The 22,190-nt window shown below is 59.4% G+C and overlaps 2 protein-coding genes across 5 annotated transcripts; both read left to right on the top strand.

The window, feature by feature from the left end:
• Nucleotides 1-275: 275 nt before the first annotated feature.
• On the top strand, nt 276-9,313 carry PPM1J (protein phosphatase, Mg2+/Mn2+ dependent 1J). 2 transcript variants are annotated; one of them, XM_064636085.1, is made up of 10 exons: nt 276-553; nt 1,814-1,940; nt 2,439-2,750; nt 3,225-3,337; nt 4,909-4,993; nt 6,515-6,633; nt 6,810-6,873; nt 7,054-7,161; nt 7,283-7,434; nt 7,689-9,186. In XM_064636085.1, exons 1-10 carry the CDS (start codon nt 291-293, stop codon nt 7,834-7,836), a joined length of 1,491 nt encoding a protein of 496 aa, XP_064492155.1. In that variant the 5' UTR covers nt 276-290; the 3' UTR covers nt 7,837-9,186. The 2 variants fall into 2 exon arrangements, with proteins under 2 accessions (XP_064492155.1, XP_064492157.1); XM_064636087.1 differs by lacking the exons at nt 4,909-4,993; nt 6,515-6,633 and having other exon boundaries at nt 7,689-9,313.
• Nucleotides 9,314-11,096: 1,783 nt separating this feature from the next.
• Nucleotides 11,097-22,118, top strand: RHOC (ras homolog family member C). Of its 3 annotated transcripts, none has more exons than XM_064636082.1 (6): nt 11,145-11,267; nt 12,523-12,595; nt 19,575-19,732; nt 20,622-20,742; nt 21,067-21,197; nt 21,327-22,118. In XM_064636082.1, the coding sequence occupies exons 2-6, from the start codon at nt 12,589-12,591 to the stop codon at nt 21,498-21,500; spliced, it is 591 nt and encodes a 196-aa protein (XP_064492152.1). In that variant the 5' UTR covers nt 11,145-11,267; nt 12,523-12,588; the 3' UTR covers nt 21,501-22,118. The 3 variants fall into 3 exon arrangements, with proteins under 3 accessions (XP_064492153.1, XP_064492152.1, XP_064492150.1); XM_064636080.1 differs by having other exon boundaries at nt 12,523-12,782; XM_064636083.1 differs by lacking the exon at nt 12,523-12,595 and having other exon boundaries at nt 11,097-11,267.
• The last annotated feature ends 72 nt before the right edge of the window (nt 22,119-22,190 follow it).

Raw genomic sequence — 22,190 nt, 5'->3', positions numbered from 1 at the left:
CCGGCTGTGGGATAACGGCGGAGGGGGTCATTCCATTCCCCGGGAGGGCTCTCCCTCCTCCCGGCTGTGGGATAACGGCGGAGGGGGTCATTCCATTCCCCGGGAGGGCTCTCCCCCCTCCCGGCTGCGGGATAACGGCGGGCGATGCGCGGACGCGCTGCGGCGCTGAGCTGCCGCGCCTGGTTCCCCCCCCTCCGCACCGCACCGCGGCGGGGCGGGAGGCGGGGCGGGGCGGCGGGCTCGTCTCGGCTCGGCCCCGCTCGGCTCGGTTTGGCCCCGCTCGGCTCGGGATGCTGCTGCGGGTGCGCGCCGCCGTGGCGCAGCTGGCGGCGGGGCTGGGCGCGGGGGCGGGCGCGCAGCCCCCCGCCGAGCCCCGGGGCGGCGGGGCCGGGGCCGGGAGCGGGGCATCGCCGCCCGCGGCCGCGTTCTGCCGGCCGGCCTTCCTGCAGCTGACGCCCGAGGAGCTGCGCCGCGCCGACGATCACACCGGGCGGGCCGTGCAGAGCCCCCGCGACGGCCGCCGCCGCCTGCCCTGGAGGACGGGATACGCCGAGTAAGGACCGGGACTGGGAGCGGGAGCGGGAGTGGGATTGGGAGCGGCACCGGAGGCGGTTTGCAGCCCGAAGAGGGCGAGGTGGCACCGCTCGGCACCGGAGCGGGGACCCTGGGGACAAAAGTGGGTCGCGACCCGCGGTGAGCTGCGTGCGTCCCTTTTCCAGCAGCGCTGTGGATGCCCGCGGTGGGAGAGCATCGGCGGGGCGCTGTGCTCTCACCCATCCCCCGGGGGAGTCAGGACTCTCCTGTCCTTTTCTGTTTTCTGCACTTTTCGCACAACGCGCGGTGTCACCGATGGGGAACTGACACCGAGGGCGAAGGAGCTGCGGCGGCTCTGGCAGGACTCGAGGGGGAGCAGGGAGCTGGGGCCTTTCCCTTGGGAGCGGGACTGATTGCGACTTCCCCTTCAAGGGTCTGATTCTCTTCTCCTTTCACTCGCTGCAAGTTTCACCTCTAACAGAAAGCAGGTGGGGAAGGTCAGGGTTTGAGGGCTTTTGCCCAGTCAGCTGTCAGCCCAGTCCTGCACCCCTTCCTTAAGCTGATCTTCCCGATACCCTGGAGAGCTTTTTGAGATGTTAATTTGCCCCAGGAGATACTGGGGTAGGAGTACCCAGAGCAAAAAACTACCCTTTTCGGTCTCCCAAGACTTCTTTCTGCAAACTACTTGAAAACTCTGTGCCCTAAGCACAGTCACCCTGTTCTGCATATTTACAGCTTCCTCCCGTGAGCAGGTTCTGCAATCTAGACCTGAAATCTGCTGTGTCAGCACAGGCTGGGAAAAGTCAGTGTGAATCTCTTTGCAAAAAAGTCCTGCTGGTTTCGTCATCGTCACCTTCTCCCCTCCTTCCCAGAGGTCCCTGCTCCCTCCCTAGAAGAGATGGGACGTGGGTGAGGCTGTGATCCTGTCCATGAGTCCTGGCTAGGGGGGTGTGTGTGAGGCTGGTTCAGGTTTTTGGGCAATTGCTCTGCTTGTAGCAGCAAACACAGCTTGTTTTTGGTCACCTCCCTCGGTGGGTGCCCAGACAACTGCCCCGCCCTGGACCCCGCTGTGGGTGGGACCCAGTACTGCTGCTGGCCCCAGATCAACCCACACAACTGGTCTGGGACAGCTGGGACAGGACAGGAACATCTGTGGAAGCATCCCCGGGGAAACAGGGACACGAGTGGAGGGTTGGGGGGGATGAGATGCTACGGGGTGACCTTTGCTGGAACGTGATGTGAAAAGAAAGAGCATTTACATCTCGTTTCCTCCCGGCAGGGTGATAAATGCAGGGAAGAGCCAGCACAATGAGGACCAGGCGTGCTGCGAGGTGGTGTTTGTGGAGAGGAGGCCCAGCCCGAGGGGCCGGCTGATGTCCCGGGAAGGCTGCGGGGAGCTGGACGGGGTGAGAGCCGCGGAGGTGTGGCCAGGCAGGGACACGACAGGGAGGGTGCCCGGCAGCAGAGCAGGGGATGGAGTATGTGGGGATATGTGTGCCCTGGGGGTTCCCTTGGTTCCCAGACTGGCTGCTCCTGCTCTCTCCTACCATCCTCCATCCCCACGGGACTGCCCCAGGGCTGGCTGGCCCAGTGAAACCACTGGCCCACGTGCCCCGGGGGGCTTCAGAGCCAGCTGCAGTGGTGCCTCCCCTCTGGAGGAGCCGGCTGGTGAAGGAGTGCTGCTGGCAGAACGAGGTGTCTGATGCAGGGCTGGGCTCCAGCCAGGGACCAGCCGTGTCCAGACACCCTTGGTCAGCTGCCCACGTCACTCCTGCCTGCGCTGAGACCTGCGAGACCGAGGCAGGGCCCCGTGTCACTGTCAGCTGGTGGCCCCAGCTGCTCTGAATTCCCCGTCCCATCTGCTTCCTCCCAGGCTTGTTTAACCTTCCCTTTTCTCCCCGCAGGGCAGGAAGGGTTTTTATTTCCACTACTGGGCCCTGTTTGACGGCCATGCAGGCAGTGGTGCTGCTGTCATGGCATCCGAGAAGCTCCACGTGCACATCTGTGAGCAGCTCCGGGACCTCGTGGACATCCTGCAGGACCCCTCCCCTCCTCCCATCTGCCTCCCACATGGCCCTGGGGATCCAAACCGGGTGTCAGTCGCAGAGGATGACGGGGAGGTCCCCAACGACGCTGTGCCACGGTTTCACCTGGAGAAAGCCGTGTCCCACGAGAGCCTGGTGATCGGCGCCATCGAGAACGCCTTCAAGCACATGGTGAGGAGCCTCTGCCTGGGGGGCATCCCCTCACAGTGTCCCTTTGCTGTCTGTGTCTGCATCAGCTTGTCCCCTCTGGCAAAAGGCAGCTCTGGAGCAAGGAGGGGGCCACAGGGATGGTCTTGGAGAGGGCACTGTGACACCCTGTATTTTGGGGGTTCAGGACGCAGAGGCTTTGGGGCCCAGGCCTGTGTGGGTGCCGAGGGTTTTGTTGTACTTTGTTCCAGCAGTCCCACCTGTTCCTCTCTTGTCTTGCTCTTTCTTGCCCCCTCCACTGCCCCAGTGAAGCCACATTCCCAGCTGCCCCATGGGACCCCTGACCCCCCCAAGCCCTACATCCACCCCTGGGCTGTGTGGAGAAACGTACCCTGGCTGACCACTGCTCCCCACCTGGAGCTGAGATGCTGCTGGAGCAGCTGGTATTATTTGGGGCCCCCCACCCACCCTGCCTGCAGCCACTCTCTGTCTCCACAGGACGACCAGATCGAGCGGGAGCGGGGGGCCCAGCACCTCGCTGGGGGCTGCTGTGCCCTGGCTGCCATCTACCTCATGGGCAAGTTCTACGTGGCCAACGCTGGTGACAGCAGGTACAGCCCCCCCAGGGCAGCCCTCACCTTCCTCCTGGTGATTGGGGAGCACTCTGGTAGAGCAGGGTGGTGCTGGAGGCCTGGCTGGTTAGGAGCACCCACCTCCATCCCTGCCCTGGGGAGGGCAGAGGTGGCAGGGCTGGGCAGAGCCACCCCCTGCCTGCTGCATGCCTTGGGGACAGTGTGCCCTGATGTGATCTCTGTGTTTGCCTGGTGCACAGGTAGGGCTGCGGAATCGCCTCCCAAAATCTGGGTCTTGCTCCCTTCCTTCCCTGCAGCATCCTGTCTGCTTTCCCAGATGGCTCTGGATCACACCACAGCCCCTGCTGCTGGTGCTGTCCCAGGCTGCAAGCTGGGGAGTGAAAATTGCCCTCAGCAAAGCTTTCAAAAATCTGCAAGAAGTCGTTTTAGGGCACATGTCACACCCGTGACCTGTTTTGGGAGAAGGACACGCAAATCTGTGTGCAGACAAGTGAAGTGGGAGCTGGGAGCTCAAGAATTTTGACTGCCACGTGCATTTCCTGGGGTGGGTTACTGGGTAACTGCACCTGAGTGTGCTCATATCCCCAGGTGGTGGTAGGAAGGCAGGTCCACCTTATGGTGAGGGTGAAGCTGGTTTGAATTGCCCTGTATTAATCACAGGATCACAGAATGGTTGGGTTGGAAGGGACCTTAAAAGTTCATTTTGCTCCACTCCACTAGACCAGGTTGCTCCAAGACCTGTCCAACCTGGCCTCGAACACTCCCAGGGAGGGGGAATCCACAGCTTCTCTGGGTATTTACTGCAGGTTACCTTGTCCTCAGCAGTGTCAGACCACAAAATACAAGCTCTGGTCGGTTTTCTGAGGCTGGATGTGCTTCCAGCTCTGGGACAGAGGACAAGGAGATCCTTCATGCCTCTGCTTTTGGGTGCAGGCCCCCTCCATGGCAGCAGCAGAGGCACCAGCTGTGCAGGATGGCAGCGAGCATGGGGTCCTGAGGCTGTAACTGTGCTTCTGGGCGAGGGTCTGTGTTCTCTCCTCGAGCATCAGACACTGCCAGAGCTGGGACAGCAGGTGGGACAGATCCTCGAGCCCCCCATGATATCCAGAAACATCTCATAATCAGACTTTTATGTTATTTTAACACATCAAACAATCAGAGCAGCCCCAGCAGTGAGTGACAGTGCAGTGTGGGCCAGGCATGTGCACCCATGTCTTGCTACAGGTGATTTCTGCCCCTCCTGTGTGCTGGAGGGGCAGCACCACAAAAGGAGGGTGCCCTACCTTTGTGCTGCTCCTTCTCTGACCACATCCTGTCCTTTGGTTTGCTCTGCTTCATTCCCCTCTTCCCCATGCTTCTCTCCCATTTTCCCTTCTTCCCTGTCCTGTGCAGGTGGGAGGGATGCCATGCCCTGCCCAGGGGGACACTGGAGCCAGGAAGCAGCTCCCAGCTCAGGCTGGGAAGAGGGCAGGCAGAGCAGGGCAAGGGGTTGCACCACTCTCAGGAATCAGCCCTTGAGGGCTGGGCTCAGCTCCCCACCATGTCTCCTCTTCTCCTCTCTAATCTCATCCTTCCATGTTTCATTGCAGGGCCATTATCATCCGTAACGGGGAAATCATTCCAATGTCCAGGGAGTTTACTCCAGAGACAGAGAGGCAGAGGCTGCAGTTTTTAGTAAGAAAGACCTTTCTTCTAACCTCATTCCTGCTGAACCACCTCCTGGCCCCTTCCCAGCCCCCCCACTCTGCCTGCTGGGCTGCTGCCATGGTGGGGCCCTGGAGCTGAAGGAGCCCCATGGCTGGGACCTGCTGATGGCATTTATCCATCCCAGCCTGCCTACTGGGATGAGGAGAGGCTCTGGGATGCAGGGAGCTGGCATGGGGGCATCTCATGGCTGGCAGAGCCCTGGTTTACTGCAGGGTCAGTGTGAGGGGCTGTGACTGCAAGCCTGGCCTAGCCAGGAGCTGGAGATCCCGGGCTTTTGGCGTGGGGCCGGATCGGGACGGTCGCACGGAGCCAGTTTGGTCCATCTTGTCCTGCTCCTGCCCAGGGGACAGGGAGCATCCCCTGCCCGAGCTGCTGTGACCAGGAGGAGTGTGGCTCTGCTCCCTCCACCCGCTGTGCTCCCTCCCACGGTCACAGGAGTCACAGTGCTCCTGCTGAGTCCTACTTTCTTCCCTGGCTGCTCCCTGAGGAGTCGGAGCTGACGTTTGCCAGCAGGTTTCTGGCTTGCTCCCTGTCCCTGTCCTGGACAAACCCTCCAGTGCCACCCAGGGAGACTTTTTAAGATTATAAAGACCTCTCTGAGGGCAGCACAGGGGAGGAGGCGTTTGTGTTGGAGAAGGTCTTGCTGGATGTGATTTCCTGGCTTGCAACGTACTTGGAAAAACACTGAGGCGTTTTTTCTTGAATCTATTTTTGAATGACCAAGAGGAGGAAACTGCTGTGAGTGGGATCCTCTCCAGCTGGCTGTGAGGGGCAGGGCACGGGCTGGGGACAGGCACATGGTGCTCTGCCACATGATGCCCAGGCTGTGGTCAGGGCTCCTCTAGAGCGGGATGGGGGTCTCCACGCCTCTGCACCAAAACACCTCCACGCCGTCTTCCCAAAGGATCTCCTTCTCTCTTTTGGCTCTTTCTTTCCCCATCTGCATTTTCCAGCTCTCCCTGTTCCTGGTCCCCTGCACGCCGTGCTCCAGGAGGGCTTGGGGCTGCCATGGAAAGGGCTCTGTGCTGCTCTTTGTCCCTTTTCATGGCTGCAGCCAGGACACTGGTTTGGAAAAGACCCATCCCTCTTTTCCTTGGCGAGTGCCATGCCCTGTGCTGAGCCTGGCATCCTGGGGGGTTTGCAGCTGTGAGTCCTCCTGGGCAAATTCCAGCTTCTCCTGGAATTTGCTAGGTTTTGGTTCCTTCTGGAGATCCTTATTTGCCAAAACTCTCCATGCAAAAGCTTCACCTTCTTGCTGGGTGCTGGCATGGCTGCCCCCAGCCCCGGTCTCCCCTCTGGGTGAGCACAGGTGGGTGGTTTGAAGCTGCTTTATCAGCACCTGTTAAAGTTGCTTCAGAGCAGAGGATTCCACGGTGGAATGTCAAAGCTGAGGTCCCGGTGGGCTGGTGGGTCCCACGTCTGGGCAGAGCTGGATCCACAGATCCCACTCTCCCAGCCCCGAGGCTGAGCTGCCCCTTCTTCCCACAGGCACTGCTGAGGCCTGAGCTGCTGGGGAAGGAGTTCACCCACCTGGAGTTCCCCCGCAGGATCCAGCCCAAGGAGCTGGGGAAGAAGATGCTGTACAGGGACCAGAACATGAATGGCTGGTAACCCCCAACCCACTGGTGGCACTGGGGTCCTGCTGAGGTGGCTGCCCAGCTCCAGCCTCCCATTCCACAGGGCAGGAGGCTCTGGCATGCTGGGTACCCAGGCCCTGAGCAAGCAGGGGAGGTGCTGGAAGCCTTCACCTGCTGACACCTTGTCTTTGGCTTGTTTTAACCAGGGCTTACAAAAAGATAGAAGAGGATGACCTGAAGTTTCCACTTATCTACGGGGAAGGCAAAAAGGTGAAGTGCTGTGGCAGGAGTTGGGGGTGGGTGTTGCTTCCCACCTGCCCTCAGTGATTTGGGGGTTTCAGGGTTGGTTTTGGTAGTGCTGCCATCGCTCCAATGCCACCAGTTCTCAGCTGGGAATGGAGGTGGAGATGAAACGACTTAAAGTTCTCTTTTGATTCCAACGTCCTCCAGGCCCGGATGATGGCCACAATCGGGGTCACACGGGGCCTGGGAGACCACGACCTCAAGGTGTTCAGCTCCAACATCCACATCAAGCCTTTCCTGTCCTGCTTCCCGGAGGTAAGCCTGGCTTCCAGCACCCAGGGGTTCCTGCAGCGGCGTGACCAGATCCATGGTGTGCCCAGTGCAGTGGGAACCTCCTCTGCCCCTCACCCTCCCATCTTGCCCCACTGCTTGCCAGGTCAGGGTTTACGACCTCACACAGTACGAGCACTGCCCCGACGACGTTCTGGTCCTGGGCACCGACGGGCTCTGGGATGTCACCAACGACAAGGAGGTGGCTGGTGTGGTGATGGAGGTGCTGACGAGCTACGAGCCCAACGACCCCTGCAGGTGAGCTGTGAGTGGGCAGGGGGATGAGCATTCCAACACCTCCCCTTGGCCTGGCTCTTTGGAGCAGTGTCATGGCCATGCATCCTTCTGGGCTCCACACACGCAGTGCTCCCCTGGATGTGCCTGTCTGAGCTCGGATCTCTCCAAGGGACCCTTCCCTGCACCTTGAGCTGCTCCAGCTTCTCCTTCCTTGCCAGGACGCTGCATCAGGGGCTCTGGGGTGGCTGCTGAGCCGTGCTCTGCTGTGCCCCCAGGTACACCATGGTGGCCCAGGAGCTGGTGGTGCGGTCCCGGGGGGTGCTGAAGGAGCGGGGCTGGCGGCTGGCCAACGACAAGCTGGGCTCCGGCGATGACATCTCCGTCTTCGTGATCCCTCTGGGTGGCCCGGGCAACTACACGTGATGCCCAGAGAGCCCGGGGCTCGCCTCGCCTGGGTGGAGGTGAACGGGACACTGGCGCTGCCTCAGGGCCACCTCTCCCTCAAGCACTTGTTTCCTGAGCCGACCACGAGAAGAGTAAGAAACCTGGAGCCTCAGTCTGTGCCCCTGCCCAGAGCATCCCCTCCACCTGCTTGCATCCCAGCCCCAGGTGGAGACGGAGAGGCCTTGGATGGACAGTGAAGACTGGGGTTGAGGGATGTTTTTGTGCTGCTACTTTCTCAATGCTGTGAAAAGTCTGAAGGCTCCCCGAGTCCTCAGCGTGTTCTTTGCCCCTCGCCCTGGCTGTGCTGGTTCCAGCCCTGTGTGATGGCTGTGGGGCTGGTGGAGCACTTGTACCTGCTGCAGTCACCTCCTGTCCCCTGCCCTGTGACCTTGGGACACTGAAGCTGCTGTTGGGGCTGGACACTGGGGCTTGGATGGGATGCGGATGAGGATGGAGCCCCACTGGCAGCTGGGTGATGCTCAGCCCAGCACAAATCCAGCTGGGGGTGGTGTGGTGGTGAGTGAGCCCCACAATGGCCATCCCAGCTTTCTGCTCCCAATTTCCAGCCCCTCACACCTTTGTTCCAGTCACATACCTTGTCTCAGTCTCTGGTTTGGGAGGATGGAGCAGTGACCAAGCCCTACCATGCACCCAGAGCCCCAGGGAGGGATGAGCCATTGCACTGGCACCGGCTGTGCCACAGGTTCTGCCCCCACCCTCCCATGCCTTGGATCACTGCTGTGCTTCTAGAGCCAGTTATGTATTGACTGGAGAGCTGAGCTGGAAAGCATCTAAATCCTTTCTTGGTGTGGGGAGTCTATGAATGTATGTCTATATTTTTGAGTGGTTCTGAATTAGCAGCTGCACACAGAGCAGCCCTATTCAGGCGAGCTTAACAGCTTAACTGCGCGCTGTGGATCTGCTTAGCCTGGGGCTGGGAACCCACAATAAAAGCAGCTTGGTGTGACCAGGGTGGGGGCAGACAGCTCCCTCCCTTTCTTAATAATCTCGAAACTGTTGTAGGGCGGAGGGGGAGCAGTTGATCTCTGGGCAGGATCTTTGCATCACGAAGATCTCCCCCTGGGACATCCATTTCCCGCACCTCTGCGGAGCGTTGCATCCTCCCAGACTGTGAGGGATTGTCCCATCCTGGCAGCGTGGAGGTGGGAAGAGCTGGGCCATGGTTCCTTGTTTGGCAAAGGCTCTATGGCACCGGGAGTTTGTGTCCTGTCACTGGGCACAGACAGCTCTTGTAAGGTGTCACCTCTGGTGAATGTTTGTCTCCCGTAACCAGTGAGATGTAAATAAACTGGGTCCACTTAATGGGAAGTGGAAGTGATCCAGTGAGATTTGAACCTGTTGGCATCCATGCTGAAGGGAGCAGGGAGTGGTGCCGGGGCTGGGAGCCTGTCCTTGCGTAGCACTGTGTGTTTAAATAAAGGTTTTGCCACTTGCAGTCCCCGCTCCAAAGTCTTTCTATGCAGAGCTCCTGCAAAGAAGACTTACCTAAAAGCCAATTAGCTCTGATTAATTTATGTAGGCAGGCAAATAGGCCCAGGCAGAGCCATGTGAGCTGCTGTCCCTCTGCCCTTGGCACTGGTCAGAGCCCATGGAGTGTCCGTCTGTCGCCAGTCTCTGTGTGGTGCTGCCTGGGGCTTCTCAGCTCCCTGGCTCTGGCTGGGAGGCAGTGGCAGTGACCAGTCTGGTGGGAATGGGAACGTTACACAGGGAATGGAGGGATGGAAAGGCTGATGGTTTTCCTGTCTGTGGGGGAGGGAGCAGGGTGGGCTGTGGATGGAGGCACAACCTGGCAGGTCGAGGCTCCCAGGAATGTGACTGTCCCTCTCTGGGAGTTCAGGCACTCCAGCAGCAGCTACCTCTGCCTCAGGGGTGGGCTGCCTGCTAGAAGTATCCCTGCTGTTTCACATCCCTCTGACAGCCATCCAGTACCCCTGGTGCTCCTGATGCTCCCTCCACTCTTGTTTGCACAGCCCTGTTCCCCTGGCACGATGCTTTTCGTGCTGGTGGCTGAGAACTGGCTCTGCTTTTCCAGGTCACTGCCTGAGAGCTGCTGGATAAGGCAAGGAGGCAGAGGCTGCATTTAAAGCTTCCTCTGTGGTTCCCTTTTTTACTAAGGAAACATTTCCTTTGGAACCAGCTCCTGGCCTGGGGCTTGATAAATTAAGAAAAATTGTCTTCAAGTCCTTAAAATAGCAGCAGTTTATGAGCCTGGGTCTGGGCCAGGCCCCTGGGGCTGCCTCTCCCTGGCTCAGGGACAGAGACTCTGCCCTGCAGCTTGGATGTTGGGGGGGGGAGCAGCTCCTTCCTGACAACCTGTGGTGGGCATGGGGAGCCAGAGCCCCAGCCAGCAGCACTTGGGTCACCTCAGTGCAGGGCCTGACATGTCACAGCCCCCTCTGCCAGTGCCCCAGTGCAGGGGACAGAGACCCTGAGGACAGGGCTCGACCCTCAGCCACCTCTGTGTCTGTCACGGTGGGAAGGGGGATGTCCCTCGAGGAGGGAGGGGGTTCCTGGGCAGCACCTGGGGAGGGGTGTGGGAGGGGTGTGATGGGGTTTGGCTGCTGGTGCCTGCTGGAATCAGCCTTCCCTGGCAGAGCAAACTGGCTGGCACTGCCTCTGGGGGGCTGCCATAAATAAGGCTTAGAGGGAGGAAGGTGTCTCTTCAAGTGATGCTGCTCCCATGGTGGGGGACCCCTGGTTAGGGGGCAAAGCAAGTAACACTCCCGGGGGGAAGGGGTCCCCTTGAGCAGTGCTCTGCTGGCAGGTGGTTTGAGGATTGGTCTCCAGCGATGGGGGACTCCAGCTTAGGGGGGCAAAGAAAATAATATGGGGGTAAGGCATCCCCTCGAGGGGTGCTCCAATAGCAGGAGACCCCTGGTTAGGGGAGAAAGAAGACAATGCTCATGGGGAGAAAGGCATCCCCTTGAGCGATGCTCCAATGGCAGATAGTTTGGGGCTTGGGCTCCGATGGTGGGGGACCCCTGGCTGAGGGGCAAAGCACGAGTGGTCTTTGCTGTTGGTGCTGCCTGGCACAGGGGGGGATTGAGGGCAGCAGCTCTGCTCCTCCAGGCAGTTGGGGTCGTGCCCTCCCCACCTGAACAGGGAGAAACCCCCCCGGGGGCTCCGCGGGGAAACAGCGGCGGGTCCCGGGTGTCCCGGAGGCGGGCGGGGGGCAGCGCTGGGAAGGGGCTCGGCACAGCCCAGCCCGGCTCGGCACAGCCCAGCCCGGCTCGGCACAGCCCAGCCCGGCTCGGCACAGCCCAGCGCTCCCGCTCCGCCCTCGCGGGTGGCCCCGGACGGGGCGGTGCCCGGCGCTGCTCGGAGGAGCCGGGACGGGAGCGGGAGCTGGGACCGACACCGGGAGCGGGACGGGGCAGCGGCGGAGAGAGGTGCGGGGTCCGGGGGAGCGGAGCGGCGAGGGCACTGAGGGGGGCGCGGGGGGGCAACTGAGGAGTGGGGATGCTGGTGGGGTGGGGGGTACTGGTAAGAAGTGGGGGCAGAGCTGCGGTCTAGGGGAAGTGAGGTCTGGAATTACTGGTAGTGATGTGGTCTGAGTTACTGGCGGAGTCTGGGGCAGCTGAGGTTTGGGGTTGCTGGTGGGGTTTTGGGGGAATTGAGATGTGAGGTTGCTGGTACTGGTAAGGTGTGGGGTCTGGGGTTACTGCGGTCTGGGGGAACTGAGGTGAGGAGTTACTGGTGGGGTCAATGCTGGGTGCCGTCCGGGCACTGCTGGGGGAGTGGGGCACAGGGTGGGTGCCCCAGCCGGGCTGGGTGGGGTGCAGCGGGACAGGGCGGGGTGGGTGTGCCCGGGATGGGGCGGGGGGCCCTGGTTGTGGGCAGGGGTGGGTCAGCTGTACTTGGGCTCTGCGTGTTGTCCCTCGAGGGTGGCCTTGGGCTGTGGGTCCCAACTTGCGGTTGGTCCCCCAGGCAGTGACTGACCCAGGGTGAGAGCTCCGGGGCTGCTGCCACATCCCACATCCCTCCCCACAGCCCCCACTCCAGCAGTGTCCCCATGCACGGCCTTGCTCATGGAGCTGCCGCTCCGTGTTTTCTTCAGAAAAAGGAAAAAAGTTCCCTTTGCTCGCTGCTGAGCTCATTCTTAAACATTTATATTAGGGGGGCTTGCGGGGAGGGGAAATAATTGTGTAATGTCTTAGGAGCAGGGGAGCATTCCAAAAGCATGACTGCGCGGCCCTTTCCAGCGCTGAAAGTCTGGCAGCCAAGTCTCCCAGCGGCCGCCAACCCCCCCTAAATCCAGCCTCAGCCTCTCAACACCCCCGTGAGAACGGCAGAGTGATCCCCCGGGCTGCATCTGCGTGGGGTGGGCTGGGAGCAGGGGCCCGGCTGAGCCCCCGCCCGGGCTCACATCCCTGGGAAAGTGTTCCGGTCAGGAAACCGGAGCCGGGAGGTAGCGGTTTGGCTGGCTGCGTGTCACGGAGACCAGTTGCATTTTGTTTCTATTTCGCCAAGTGCTTTTGGTGTCCAAACAGTTCCAGTTTATGTCCAGCTCCTCCTCCTCAGCTCCCAGGTAGAGCCCGAGCGAGGTTTTAACGGGCTTTAACCTGAATCCGTGTTCCTGACAGCTACGGCTTCTCCAGGGAAACATTTAAGCGGAAAATAAGCCAAGTCACTGTCTTCCAACAGGTTGTCGGGAGCGTTTAACCGGGCTCACCTCCCAACTTGCCGTTTGCACTGGAGAGGCGTATTGACATGAAAAGTAAGGAATGTATTAGCAAATATTGATCGGCGCTGGGGCAGTCAGGCGTTGCACAGGCACCCTCTGAGATTGTGGCGTGTTATTTGGAGCTTTCCACGAGACACTTGTGCTGCTGGGAGGCTGGGAAGGCTGTCGCTTCCGCGGGAGGTAAAATAAGAACATGGCATGATGTCCTTTGGAAAAGGAGGTAAGGGGCAGGCAGCTTCTCCCCACAAAGCTCAAGCGCTTTGCGGTTCGAGCTTTGTTTAGGCTTTCGAATTCTTCTGTTCCAAGTCCCTTCCTCTGTTTTGCTTGTGGATGGTTTTTTGTGGGGTTTAGCCATGAGAACGAGCCAGCCTGGGCGCTCTGTTCCAAATCTGGGTCCGGACAGTCGCCCTTGGCCACTGGAGCGTGTGGTAAAGCCCAGCCTGCCTGGTCATGCCCACAGAATAGCTCCCCCCAAAAAAATGGGTAAGGTCTAAACTCGAGCACTGAGTTGAGCTCCTGTTTTGATGATCGCTCGTCGTTTGGATATGGGAAGTCCAGAGGTCTGAGGAAGGTTTCAGGCAGCTCTCCCAGTGGTAAATACAGACATTTTCCTCGGCGCCGGGCAGTTCTGGCAGCGGAGGCAGGCGGGATGGCAGGCGGGATGGGAGGCTCGGAGCAGCGGGTGCTGGTGGGTGTGGGTGTGCTCTGGGTGTCAGTGATGGCTCTTGGCTGCCTGGGGGCTGGTCTGTGCTGCACAAACTGGGGGCTGGGTGGGTGTGAAATTGCAGATGCTGCTGTGCCAAAATCAGCACCACTTGGGTCACCTCGAGCTGTGATCTGCCCGGGAGCCTGAGCTCTGCCCTGCCCGTTGTGTTTCCCTTTGGCATTGCTCTTTGCTTCCAGCCCTTTTGGGGACTTTTTTCTACTTTTTAACCTTAATGATTCTATGATTCTGTGTTAAGAGTCCCTCTGGTACCTGTGACACTGCCAGGACACTTGCCCTGTGCTACCTTGGCCATGGTTTAGGTGTCTCAGCAAATGAAATTCCCCTCAGTGGCTATTCCTGTTGGGTTTTAATTTGGAAGTTTACTTACTTTCTCGTTGCACCAGTGAGTCCAGCCTGCTAAAGCCGTTTCTGTTGTGAAACAACCCTGCAGAGCATGTGTGCCAGTGTGCTGCTGTCATCCTGTCCCCAAACACCTCCAGTCCCCTTCCCATGACTTTATCTTGGAGACAGCTGTGGCTGTCACTGTGCTGGTCAGAGCTGTGAGCTGTTGGTGGAGCAGGAGCTGCTCCCAGGGGGATTCTGGAGGGGGTTCCCCACCAGTGCCCCATCCCCAGGGCTGTGGCAGTGTCCATGGAGGCCTGGAGCTGGCCAGAGTGACTCTTGTTTGCCTGCTGGCACCTCTCAGGGTCCTGTCCCCAGGTGCCCTCCCCTGGCACTCGCAGCAGCTCTGTGCACACACACAGGGACATGTTGAGAGGTGGAGACAGCCTGTCCTTGGCTGTGCTGGGGAGGAAACCTTTCCTGGGTGCTGGGAGCTGCTGAGGGTCCTGTCTGTTCACTGCTGCACAGCCTGAACCGAAGGTGTGTGGTTTTGAAATCCAGTTGTGAGCCTCGTCTCATAACCCAGCCTTGAGCCTGGTCTGTGCTGCATTCACCCAGCTCGGCCCTAAACAAGAGTCAAATCACTCCAGCCCAGCACTTGGATGCTTTTATTTGTTAAACTGATGAAAAGTTTAGCAGAGCTGAGGGCACAGCAACACCAGAAATATCTTGGGCTGGCCAAGGAGGTGGTTTTCCTTCTGCAGTTGTATTGTGGTGTGGCACTGGGGTGATGGGGCTTTGTGCCACGGGCTGGGTGTTCCCTGAACCTCCCATCCAAGGGGAGCAGCCAGAGTTGCTGGGGCAAAAGAGTGAGGAGATGCTTGGTGGCAGCTCTGCAAGGCAGGAACATGAGCCCCAGGTCTGTTCTCCCATCTCTGGCCAAAAAGTGATCTGGGGGCAATGCTGGTGGGTGCATGGGCACTGCCCAAAGGCTTTGCCCTCCTCCTGGCTCCACTCTCCTGGGTGAGGAGGGTTTGTTTGGAGAGGGGGATTTGCCAGGTCTGGGGGCTGTGGGGAGCCAGCCCTGCCATGTTGGCAGCACTGGGGGTGTCCCTGCAAAGGGAGTGTCCCTTGCAGGGGGACTGTGAAGGGGCTGCTCCCAGCACAGCTCTGTTGCCCCCAGCCCTGCCCAGGCCTCGGGATTTGCCTCCAGCCAGGGCTGTGATTCCCGGTGGGACAGGTCTGGCCGGGGTGGGGCCATCAGCAGTGCTTGGGAATTCCTGCATTAGAACAAAACCCTTCTGTTACCTCTGGGAACTCAAGCCAGGCTCAGGAGGTTTGTTGAAAGATTTCTGTCCCTGGTTGGGGTCCTTCAAAGCATTAACATCTTTCCCTGCGATTCCTGAGATCCTTTAGCAGACACTGGGTGATGGACACATCCTGCTGCCAGAGGAATTCCCCATTTCCTGCTCAGCAGGAACTTCACATTTTGAGGCACGAAGCTGGGAGAGGCCAATAACACAAGGGCTGCCCTGGAGCCTGGCTGATTTTATGGTGATGGCTTTAGAATAGCTGCTTGGAAAGTAGAACAGAGCAATTTGGGGTCATGTTGCAGCTCTTTGCCTGCTCAGGATTAGGCTGGTGCTGGCAGCAATGGCACAGACTAAACCCACAGCCACCCCAGCGTGGCCCCAGCCTGCCCAGAGCAGCGGGTGCAGGGATGGGCACAGGGGCCCTGCGGGGTTTGGCACTGGGAGATGCCGGCCCACGGTTGCTGCTCCCTTTTGTTGTCTCCATGGATGAGCAGGAGGCATCTCCAGTGGGGCCCTGAGGGTGCTGCTCACACCCGAGGGCTGCGGGTGCTGCTGGGCTGGGTTGGGTTGCCAGCGTGGCTGGGCAGCCTTGGCTGTAACTTGGGGTGGTTGGCACTTGGCAGAGTTTAAAATCTGAATTTCCATGGCTCGTTGAGGGTGACTGTGTGCTTTTGATCATTTGGGCTGATGGCAGTTGTAGTAAAACTGTCCTCAAATTCTCATGGAATCACACAACAGTTTGTGTTGGAACAGACCTTAAAGCTCATCCCATCCTGCCCCCTGCTGTGGGCAGGGACACCTTCCTCTATCCCAGGTTGCTCCAAGCCCTGTCCAACCTGGCCTTGGACACTTCCAGGGATGGGGCAGCCACAGCCTCTCTGGGCAACCTGTACCAGGGCCTCCCCACCCTCACAGGGAGGAATTTTTTCCCAGTATCCCATCTAACCCTGCCCTCTGGCAGTGGGAAGCCATTCCCCCTTGTCCTGTCCCTGCATCCTTTGTCCCAAGTCCCTCTTCTGCTCTCTTGGAGCCCCTTTAGGCCCTGGAAGGGGCTCTCAGGTCTCCCTGGAGCCTTCTCTTCTCCAGGTGAGCACCCCCAGCTGCCCCAGCCTGGCTCCAGAGCAGAGGGGCTCCAGCCCTTGGGGTATCTCTGTGTCCTCCTCTGGACTGTCTCCAGCAGCTCCACATCCTCCAGATGTTGTTCCCAAGGGCTGGAGGCAGCTCTGCAGGTGGGGTCTCACCCGAGCTGGGCAGAGGGGCAGAATCCCCCCTCCCCTGCTGCCCACGCTGTGGGGTCAGCCCAGGGCACAGGAGGGGTTCAGGGCTGTCAATGCACATTTCTGGGTCATGTTGAGCTTCTCATCCACCAGCACGCCCCAGTCCTTCTCCTCAGGGCTGCTCTCCATCCATTCTCCTGCATCTGTGCTTGGGATTGCCCTGTTTGTCTTCATGAAGCTGTCTTCATGTTTACTACTCCTACCTGTCCATCATCTGGGAACAGCACAAAAGCCTTTGCATCAGACTCCTCGTCCCGGGGACTGGCCTCATCCTGCCGAGCAGCAGAGCATCCCCTGGCAGAGGAGCTCCTCTCTCCTGGAGCAGAGTGCTGCTGGCCTCTGGTGCTGGTGCCGTGCCAGCTGCCAGCTCCAGGGCATGGATGGGGGCACCCAGCCGGCCCCCGGGGGCTCGCAGCCCTCCGAGCCTCCTTGCCCTGCTCGGCTTTGCGCGCCAGCTCGGGGTTAGTAATGGGCTATTTCTGGACGGCTCTCGTGAGTAATGGAATGAGTTGTGCTGAGATTTTGGGTGGGGACGGTGCCTCTGCCCTCTGAGTCACCGCTCGGCATCACGCCGGGCGCGGGAGCCGCCGGGGCCGGAGCCGTCCCGGGTCAGGGAGGCCGAGGGAGGCCGTGGGAAGGAGCTCTGAGTGCAGTGGCTCTGCTCAGTTTGGAGCCCCTGCCGTCCCCCTGGCCGGGCAGTGCGTGGGCAGGGCAGCATTTGGGCAGGAGTGGTGCCACTCTGGTTGGTTTTGGTTTCTGTCCAGCGTCTGCAGACTGGGCACAGGCAGGTCCTGTCTGGGAGCGGGTGTTTGTCTCCTTGGGCATCTGCTGCTCCTCCTGCTGCAGATGTGTCGTCTGTGCTGGGTGAGATAATGGCACAGCCCAAACTGCTGTTCCTCCTCCATCCCTCTTGGAGATAGGCAGTCACAAAGCAGCAAATCATGTTTTGCTGCGGGCGAAGGAGCTTCGTGTCTGAGCAAACAGACTTTTTTGCCCCTGAGCTCTCCTTTTCTCCCGCTCTGGACATGCTGCTTGGAAGGAGGATGAGAAGCATGATTTGCGACAAGGGTCAGATTTGATGACCTTGGAGGTCTTTTCCAACCTTAATGATTGTGTGATTCTAAGGATGATGCATTTCTGTGTCCCCAGGGATATATTGTCCTCCTCAAGTGGGTGGGAGCCAGCAGACTCCTCCAGCCCTTGTATCTGCCTCTGTAACACAAACTCTGTGCCTCCTCAGGATGAGCTCCTGGCTGGCTGTCCCTGCTGGGACAGTGGGTGTCCCTGGCCCAGCTGTCACAGGCAGGAGCAGGAGGGCATGAGGAATAGGGATAGGAGCTGTTCCCCCTCCATGCTCAGCCCCTGCCTCCCTAAAAAGTGCCCGTGGTCCCAAAAAAGGACCCTTTGGGGCACCTTTTATTTTTTTCTCCAGCTTCAGCGTTGCACAGATGTGCTCACCCTTTCTGTGGACATGCTGCTCCACTGGGATGTGTGCCTGACCCCCAGGCTCCTGGCTGAGGAGTGCTGGATCCTGCCGGATGCAGCCCTTGATCCTCTCTCTTCTCACCTTACAAGTGCCAGCCTTCTATTTCTATTAACAGCTCACAGCACTCAGCAGCCACAAACCATTCCTGCCTCGGCTTGTGAGCCAAAGTGCTTGGAACCTGCAAAGATCCACGGCTACCAGCAGGGCCTGGCCTGGATTTGGGTGAAAACTGTCTCTCTTTTGCCCAAACCATTGGGCAGTTTGATTTGTGAGACTGGGGTGGTCCCCAGGCTTCGTGTGCCAGGGGTGACCTGCCAGGCATGCCATGGGAGAGAAGAGCTCTGCAGCCTGCCTTTGGAATGTGGCCCAGCTGCTCAGGCTCGATTCTTGATCCTTCACTTGCTGCTAATTACAATGTGGCCAGACTCGGGTTTTTCCCCTTTTCCTCCCTTTTCTGTTGGTTCAGGGCATGGGTGTGTCACCTGGGTGGGGACAGATGCCTGGCCTTCGTTAAGGCTCAGCTCAGTGCCCTGGTTAAATGCCAGGCTTGTGATGCCCTGACCTTCCCAGGGCGATCCCAACGTGATCCTGGGATGATCCCAGTGTGATCCCCCTGCAGTTCCATGCAACAGCATCGGTGTGTGTGGCCTTCCCACAGGGTTATTTCCCCTGAACCTTCCCAAGGCTCCCAGCATCCCAGACCCTCCCCATCCTGCTGCCCAGGCAGGGGGTGTGGAGAGGGATAGGGCTGGTGGGGGGATATGGCATGTCCCTGCCTTCAGGAGCAGTTTTCTTGCTATCTGTAATTTCCCCCAGAGCAGTGTGAATTTTCAGGGATTAAACCCTGAGCTGTCAGCTTGCATCATTCCTGGGATCTCTTCTGGGACAGGGAGCTGGTGGTGTGCCAAAGGCACTTAAGGAGTGGGTCAGGCTCTTGGAACTGAGGCGTCTGGGACGCTGGGGATGGGAAAGAGATTTTGGTCCCAAGGCTGGGAGGGATGTGATCCCACCACGGATGATTTTCTCATGCCTCATTCAGATGCTGTGCCAGGCGTTTTGTGGCATTGTCCTGGACGATTCCCAGGCTCCTCTGTAATCCCCTTTTGAAACTGAGGGATGCAAAGGCATAGCTTTCCTTGCAGGGCTGCATCCTTTTCCCTTGGGGCAGAAAGCCACCCTCTTTGCCTGGGTTTTGCCTGTGTTTGCCGAGGGATGCCTGGCAGCTTCTCCCGCCGCCGGTGCCAGCGTCGGCTCTCTTGGTTCCGTGGCAAAGGCTCCTTTGTCAGACAGGCTGGGACGGGGCCAGCCCGGTGTTGGGTGCCAGGCACACAGGTCCTGCTTGCCTGGACCTCCAGGAGCTCAGCCTGGCGCGTTCCAGCTGCTGATCGGATTATTTGGGAGCCAGTGAGCACGCCTGGGTGAGACCTGAGGAATTCATAATCTAAAATAAACCCAGCGTGTTCGTGGCACTCCGAGGTTGTCTGAAACCCCATTTACCTGGGTGGCAGCACGGCAAAGCCCAGGGAGGGTTGGATGGCTGGGGGGGTGGGTTCCCCATGGGGTGGGTAAGGCAGAGCAGTCTGTCACCTCACTCAAGGTCCCTGTGTGCTGCCACCAGCACTGCCATGGCTGGGACATCACTGGGATGGTTCTCCCAGCCACAGCAGCAGTGCTGGGTGTAAGTGGTTCCAGTCAGGCCAGTTCTTGCAGTGCCCATGAGCTGGTGTGTGCAGGAGCTGGTGGGGGCCATCACTGGCTGTTCCCAGTGGGATGTGCCCAGGTGTCTGTGTCTGGTACCTCCCTGGCCATCATGCACAGGACTCTGGGGGGCTGGGAGCATGGGCTGCCCGTGGTGCTGTGCCCCAGTCCCCTGCTCCTGTCCCCACAGCGATGGCAGCCATCAGGAAGAAGCTGGTGATCGTGGGAGACGGTGCCTGCGGGAAGACGTGTCTGCTGATCGTGTTCAGCAAGGACCAGTTCCCCGAGGTCTACGTGCCCACCGTGTTCGAGAACTACATTGCTGACATAGAGGTAGATGGGAAGCAGGTAAGAGCCATCATCATTCCTTGCTCATCATTCCCCTTGCTCCCACAGTCCCACTCTGGCAGTGCCACCGCCCAGTGCTGCCACCAGGGCTGGTCCCTGTGGATCGGAGCCACTTGGCTCCTGCCTTTCTGGGTCACCCCGAACCTGCCTGTGCTGGTTTAAAGGTAAACCAGCAGGGGAAATGAACTCAGCTCAAAAGAGAGATTATAAGTCAGAATAACAATTTAATAAAATAATACAATAAGTACGATTATACAGACAAACAGTTGGTTTTAACCCACAAAACCCAAATGTATAACCCAGCACCCTGGGGCATGAACAGAGTGGTGTTCTTTGGGCCCCCTGAGTCCAAAGTAAAAGGAGAGGGGAAAACCTGTTGGTGAGAGTGCTGGTGCAGTCTGGTCAAGGGTGGTGATTGCAGTCCGGTCGAGAGTGATGGTTGCAGTCTGGTTGAGAGTGGTGGTCTGCAGTCTTCCTCTGGATCCCACAAGTGGTTAAAAAAGTCCCAAGACTCCAAGATTATATATTCTCCAGTTCAGGCAGGAATGCCCAGCACTTCCCTCAGGGTGGGGAGTTCCACAATGGGTATGAGGACAGGAGCACCCTCCTATCTCACAGGCCTCTTAACACCCAATTTACAGCCTGAGGGGTCAGGGCTGCTCTGGGCAGAGGGTGTAAATGGTTCATTGATAACAGTTTCTGGGCAATGGCATGGGAGGCTCTAGAATACCCAGTTTTGGGTTATACCCATACAGTGATGAACTGGTCCCAGATGTTCTAACTAGGACACTACCCCAGTTTGAGGAAGATCACAGCTATACCTGAGGAAGATAAATCTGTCACTCCTGGCCTGCAGAGCTGCTGAGCCATTGTCCCTCTCCCCTCCCAGGTGGAGCTGGCCCTGTGGGACACGGCGGGACAGGAGGACTATGACAGGCTGAGGCCCCTCTCGTACCCGGACACAGACGTCATCCTCATGTGCTTTTCCATCGACAGCCCGGACAGCCTCGGTAGGGACCAGGGAGTGAGGGGGGACCTGGGGCTCCCACAGGACTGGGTGCTGCTGCTGAACCCCCCATGGTCTGGGAAACCTCTGTTCTGCCTCTCAGGGATGCCACAGCTTCCCCTTCATCCCCTGGCGTGGTGTGCACTCTGGGGAAATGCTGGGAACTTGCTGGCTGGGTGGAGGTGGTGGGAGAGGAGGATGCTGTGAGGGCGAGCTCTCCCTGCTTCCTGTGGCAAAAAGCCCTGGGGCTGGTCCCTGCGGGGAGGCTGGGGAAGAGCAGCCCCTCAGCTCACGGGGTCCCACATGAGCTTCTCTGTGCTGGTTGCAGAGAACATCCCTGAGAAGTGGACGCCGGAGGTGAAGCACTTCTGCCCCAACGTGCCCATCATCCTGGTGGGGAACAAGAAGGACCTGCGGAACGACGAGCACACGCGGCGGGAGCTGGCCAAGATGAAGCAGGTGGGGGCAGCCCCGGGTCCCACTGCCTCTGCCCGTGCTGGGTCCTGGTGCAAAGGGCCGGGTGCCCCGAGGGCAGTCACTGCTGTGCCCTGGCAATGTTTCCAAACCCTCTTTTTCCTGCTTCCTTAGGAACCGGTGAAGCCAGAGGAGGGGAGGGACATGGCCAACAGGATCAACGCCTTCGGGTACCTGGAGTGCTCGGCCAAGACGAAGGAAGGGGTGCGGGAGGTGTTCGAGATGGCCACCCGGGCCGGCCTGCAGGTCCGCAAGAACAAGAAGCGCAGAGCCTGCCCGCTGCTCTGAGCAGCCCCCCGGCCCCTGCGCCAGCACTGCCTGCCCTGCCCGGGGAGGGAGCACTGGCAGCCAAATGGGACCTCGAGGTGCCAGTACCTGCCCTGAACCCTCTGCACCGGAGCTGCCACCCGAGCCCGCGGGGTGTCCCTGCGGGATTCCGGGGCCACGAGGGGCCAGTGCCTTCAGCACCCGCTGCTCTCCGAGGGCAGGGTGTTTGTGTCGCTCCCCGTGTCGCCCTGTTTTGTACTGATTTCCCTGGTTTTGCCTTTCCCCTGGGGATTGCCATGGTATTCAGCCTCCCTCCCCAGCTCCGGGCAGGTGCTGCAGAAGCTGGAGGTGCCCACAGCTCGTGTGTTGGGTGTGCTGGGCCCCCGAGGTGCTCTGCCTGCTCCCCCTGCCGTGCAGGCAGCACACACCAGTGTTAGACAGACTTGCCTGGGCAGCTTTAGCCCTGTCTGTGATTAGAGCCGGGCTCAGCTGCTGCCAGGAGTGCTCTGCTCCCGGGATGTGTGCCCAGCCCTGCCGGTATCGCCGCCTTCGAGTCTGCCTCGGTCACGGACTTGGCACCAGTAAACTGAACTGTGTAATTGGGAGAATAAATGCAAACTGGTATTTTAGTAATTGTAACTCTGCTTGCGTGGCATCCTTCCGGCTCTCCTTTGAGCCCCTCGCTGCCCCAGGCTCCTGCCTGGGGACAGA

This window comes from Pseudopipra pipra, chromosome 25, assembly GCF_036250125.1.
Source record: "Pseudopipra pipra isolate bDixPip1 chromosome 25, bDixPip1.hap1, whole genome shotgun sequence".
In the NCBI taxonomy this organism is placed as follows: domain Eukaryota; kingdom Metazoa; phylum Chordata; class Aves; order Passeriformes; family Pipridae; genus Pseudopipra; species Pseudopipra pipra.
This window is presented reverse-complemented; position numbering and strand designations above follow the sequence as displayed.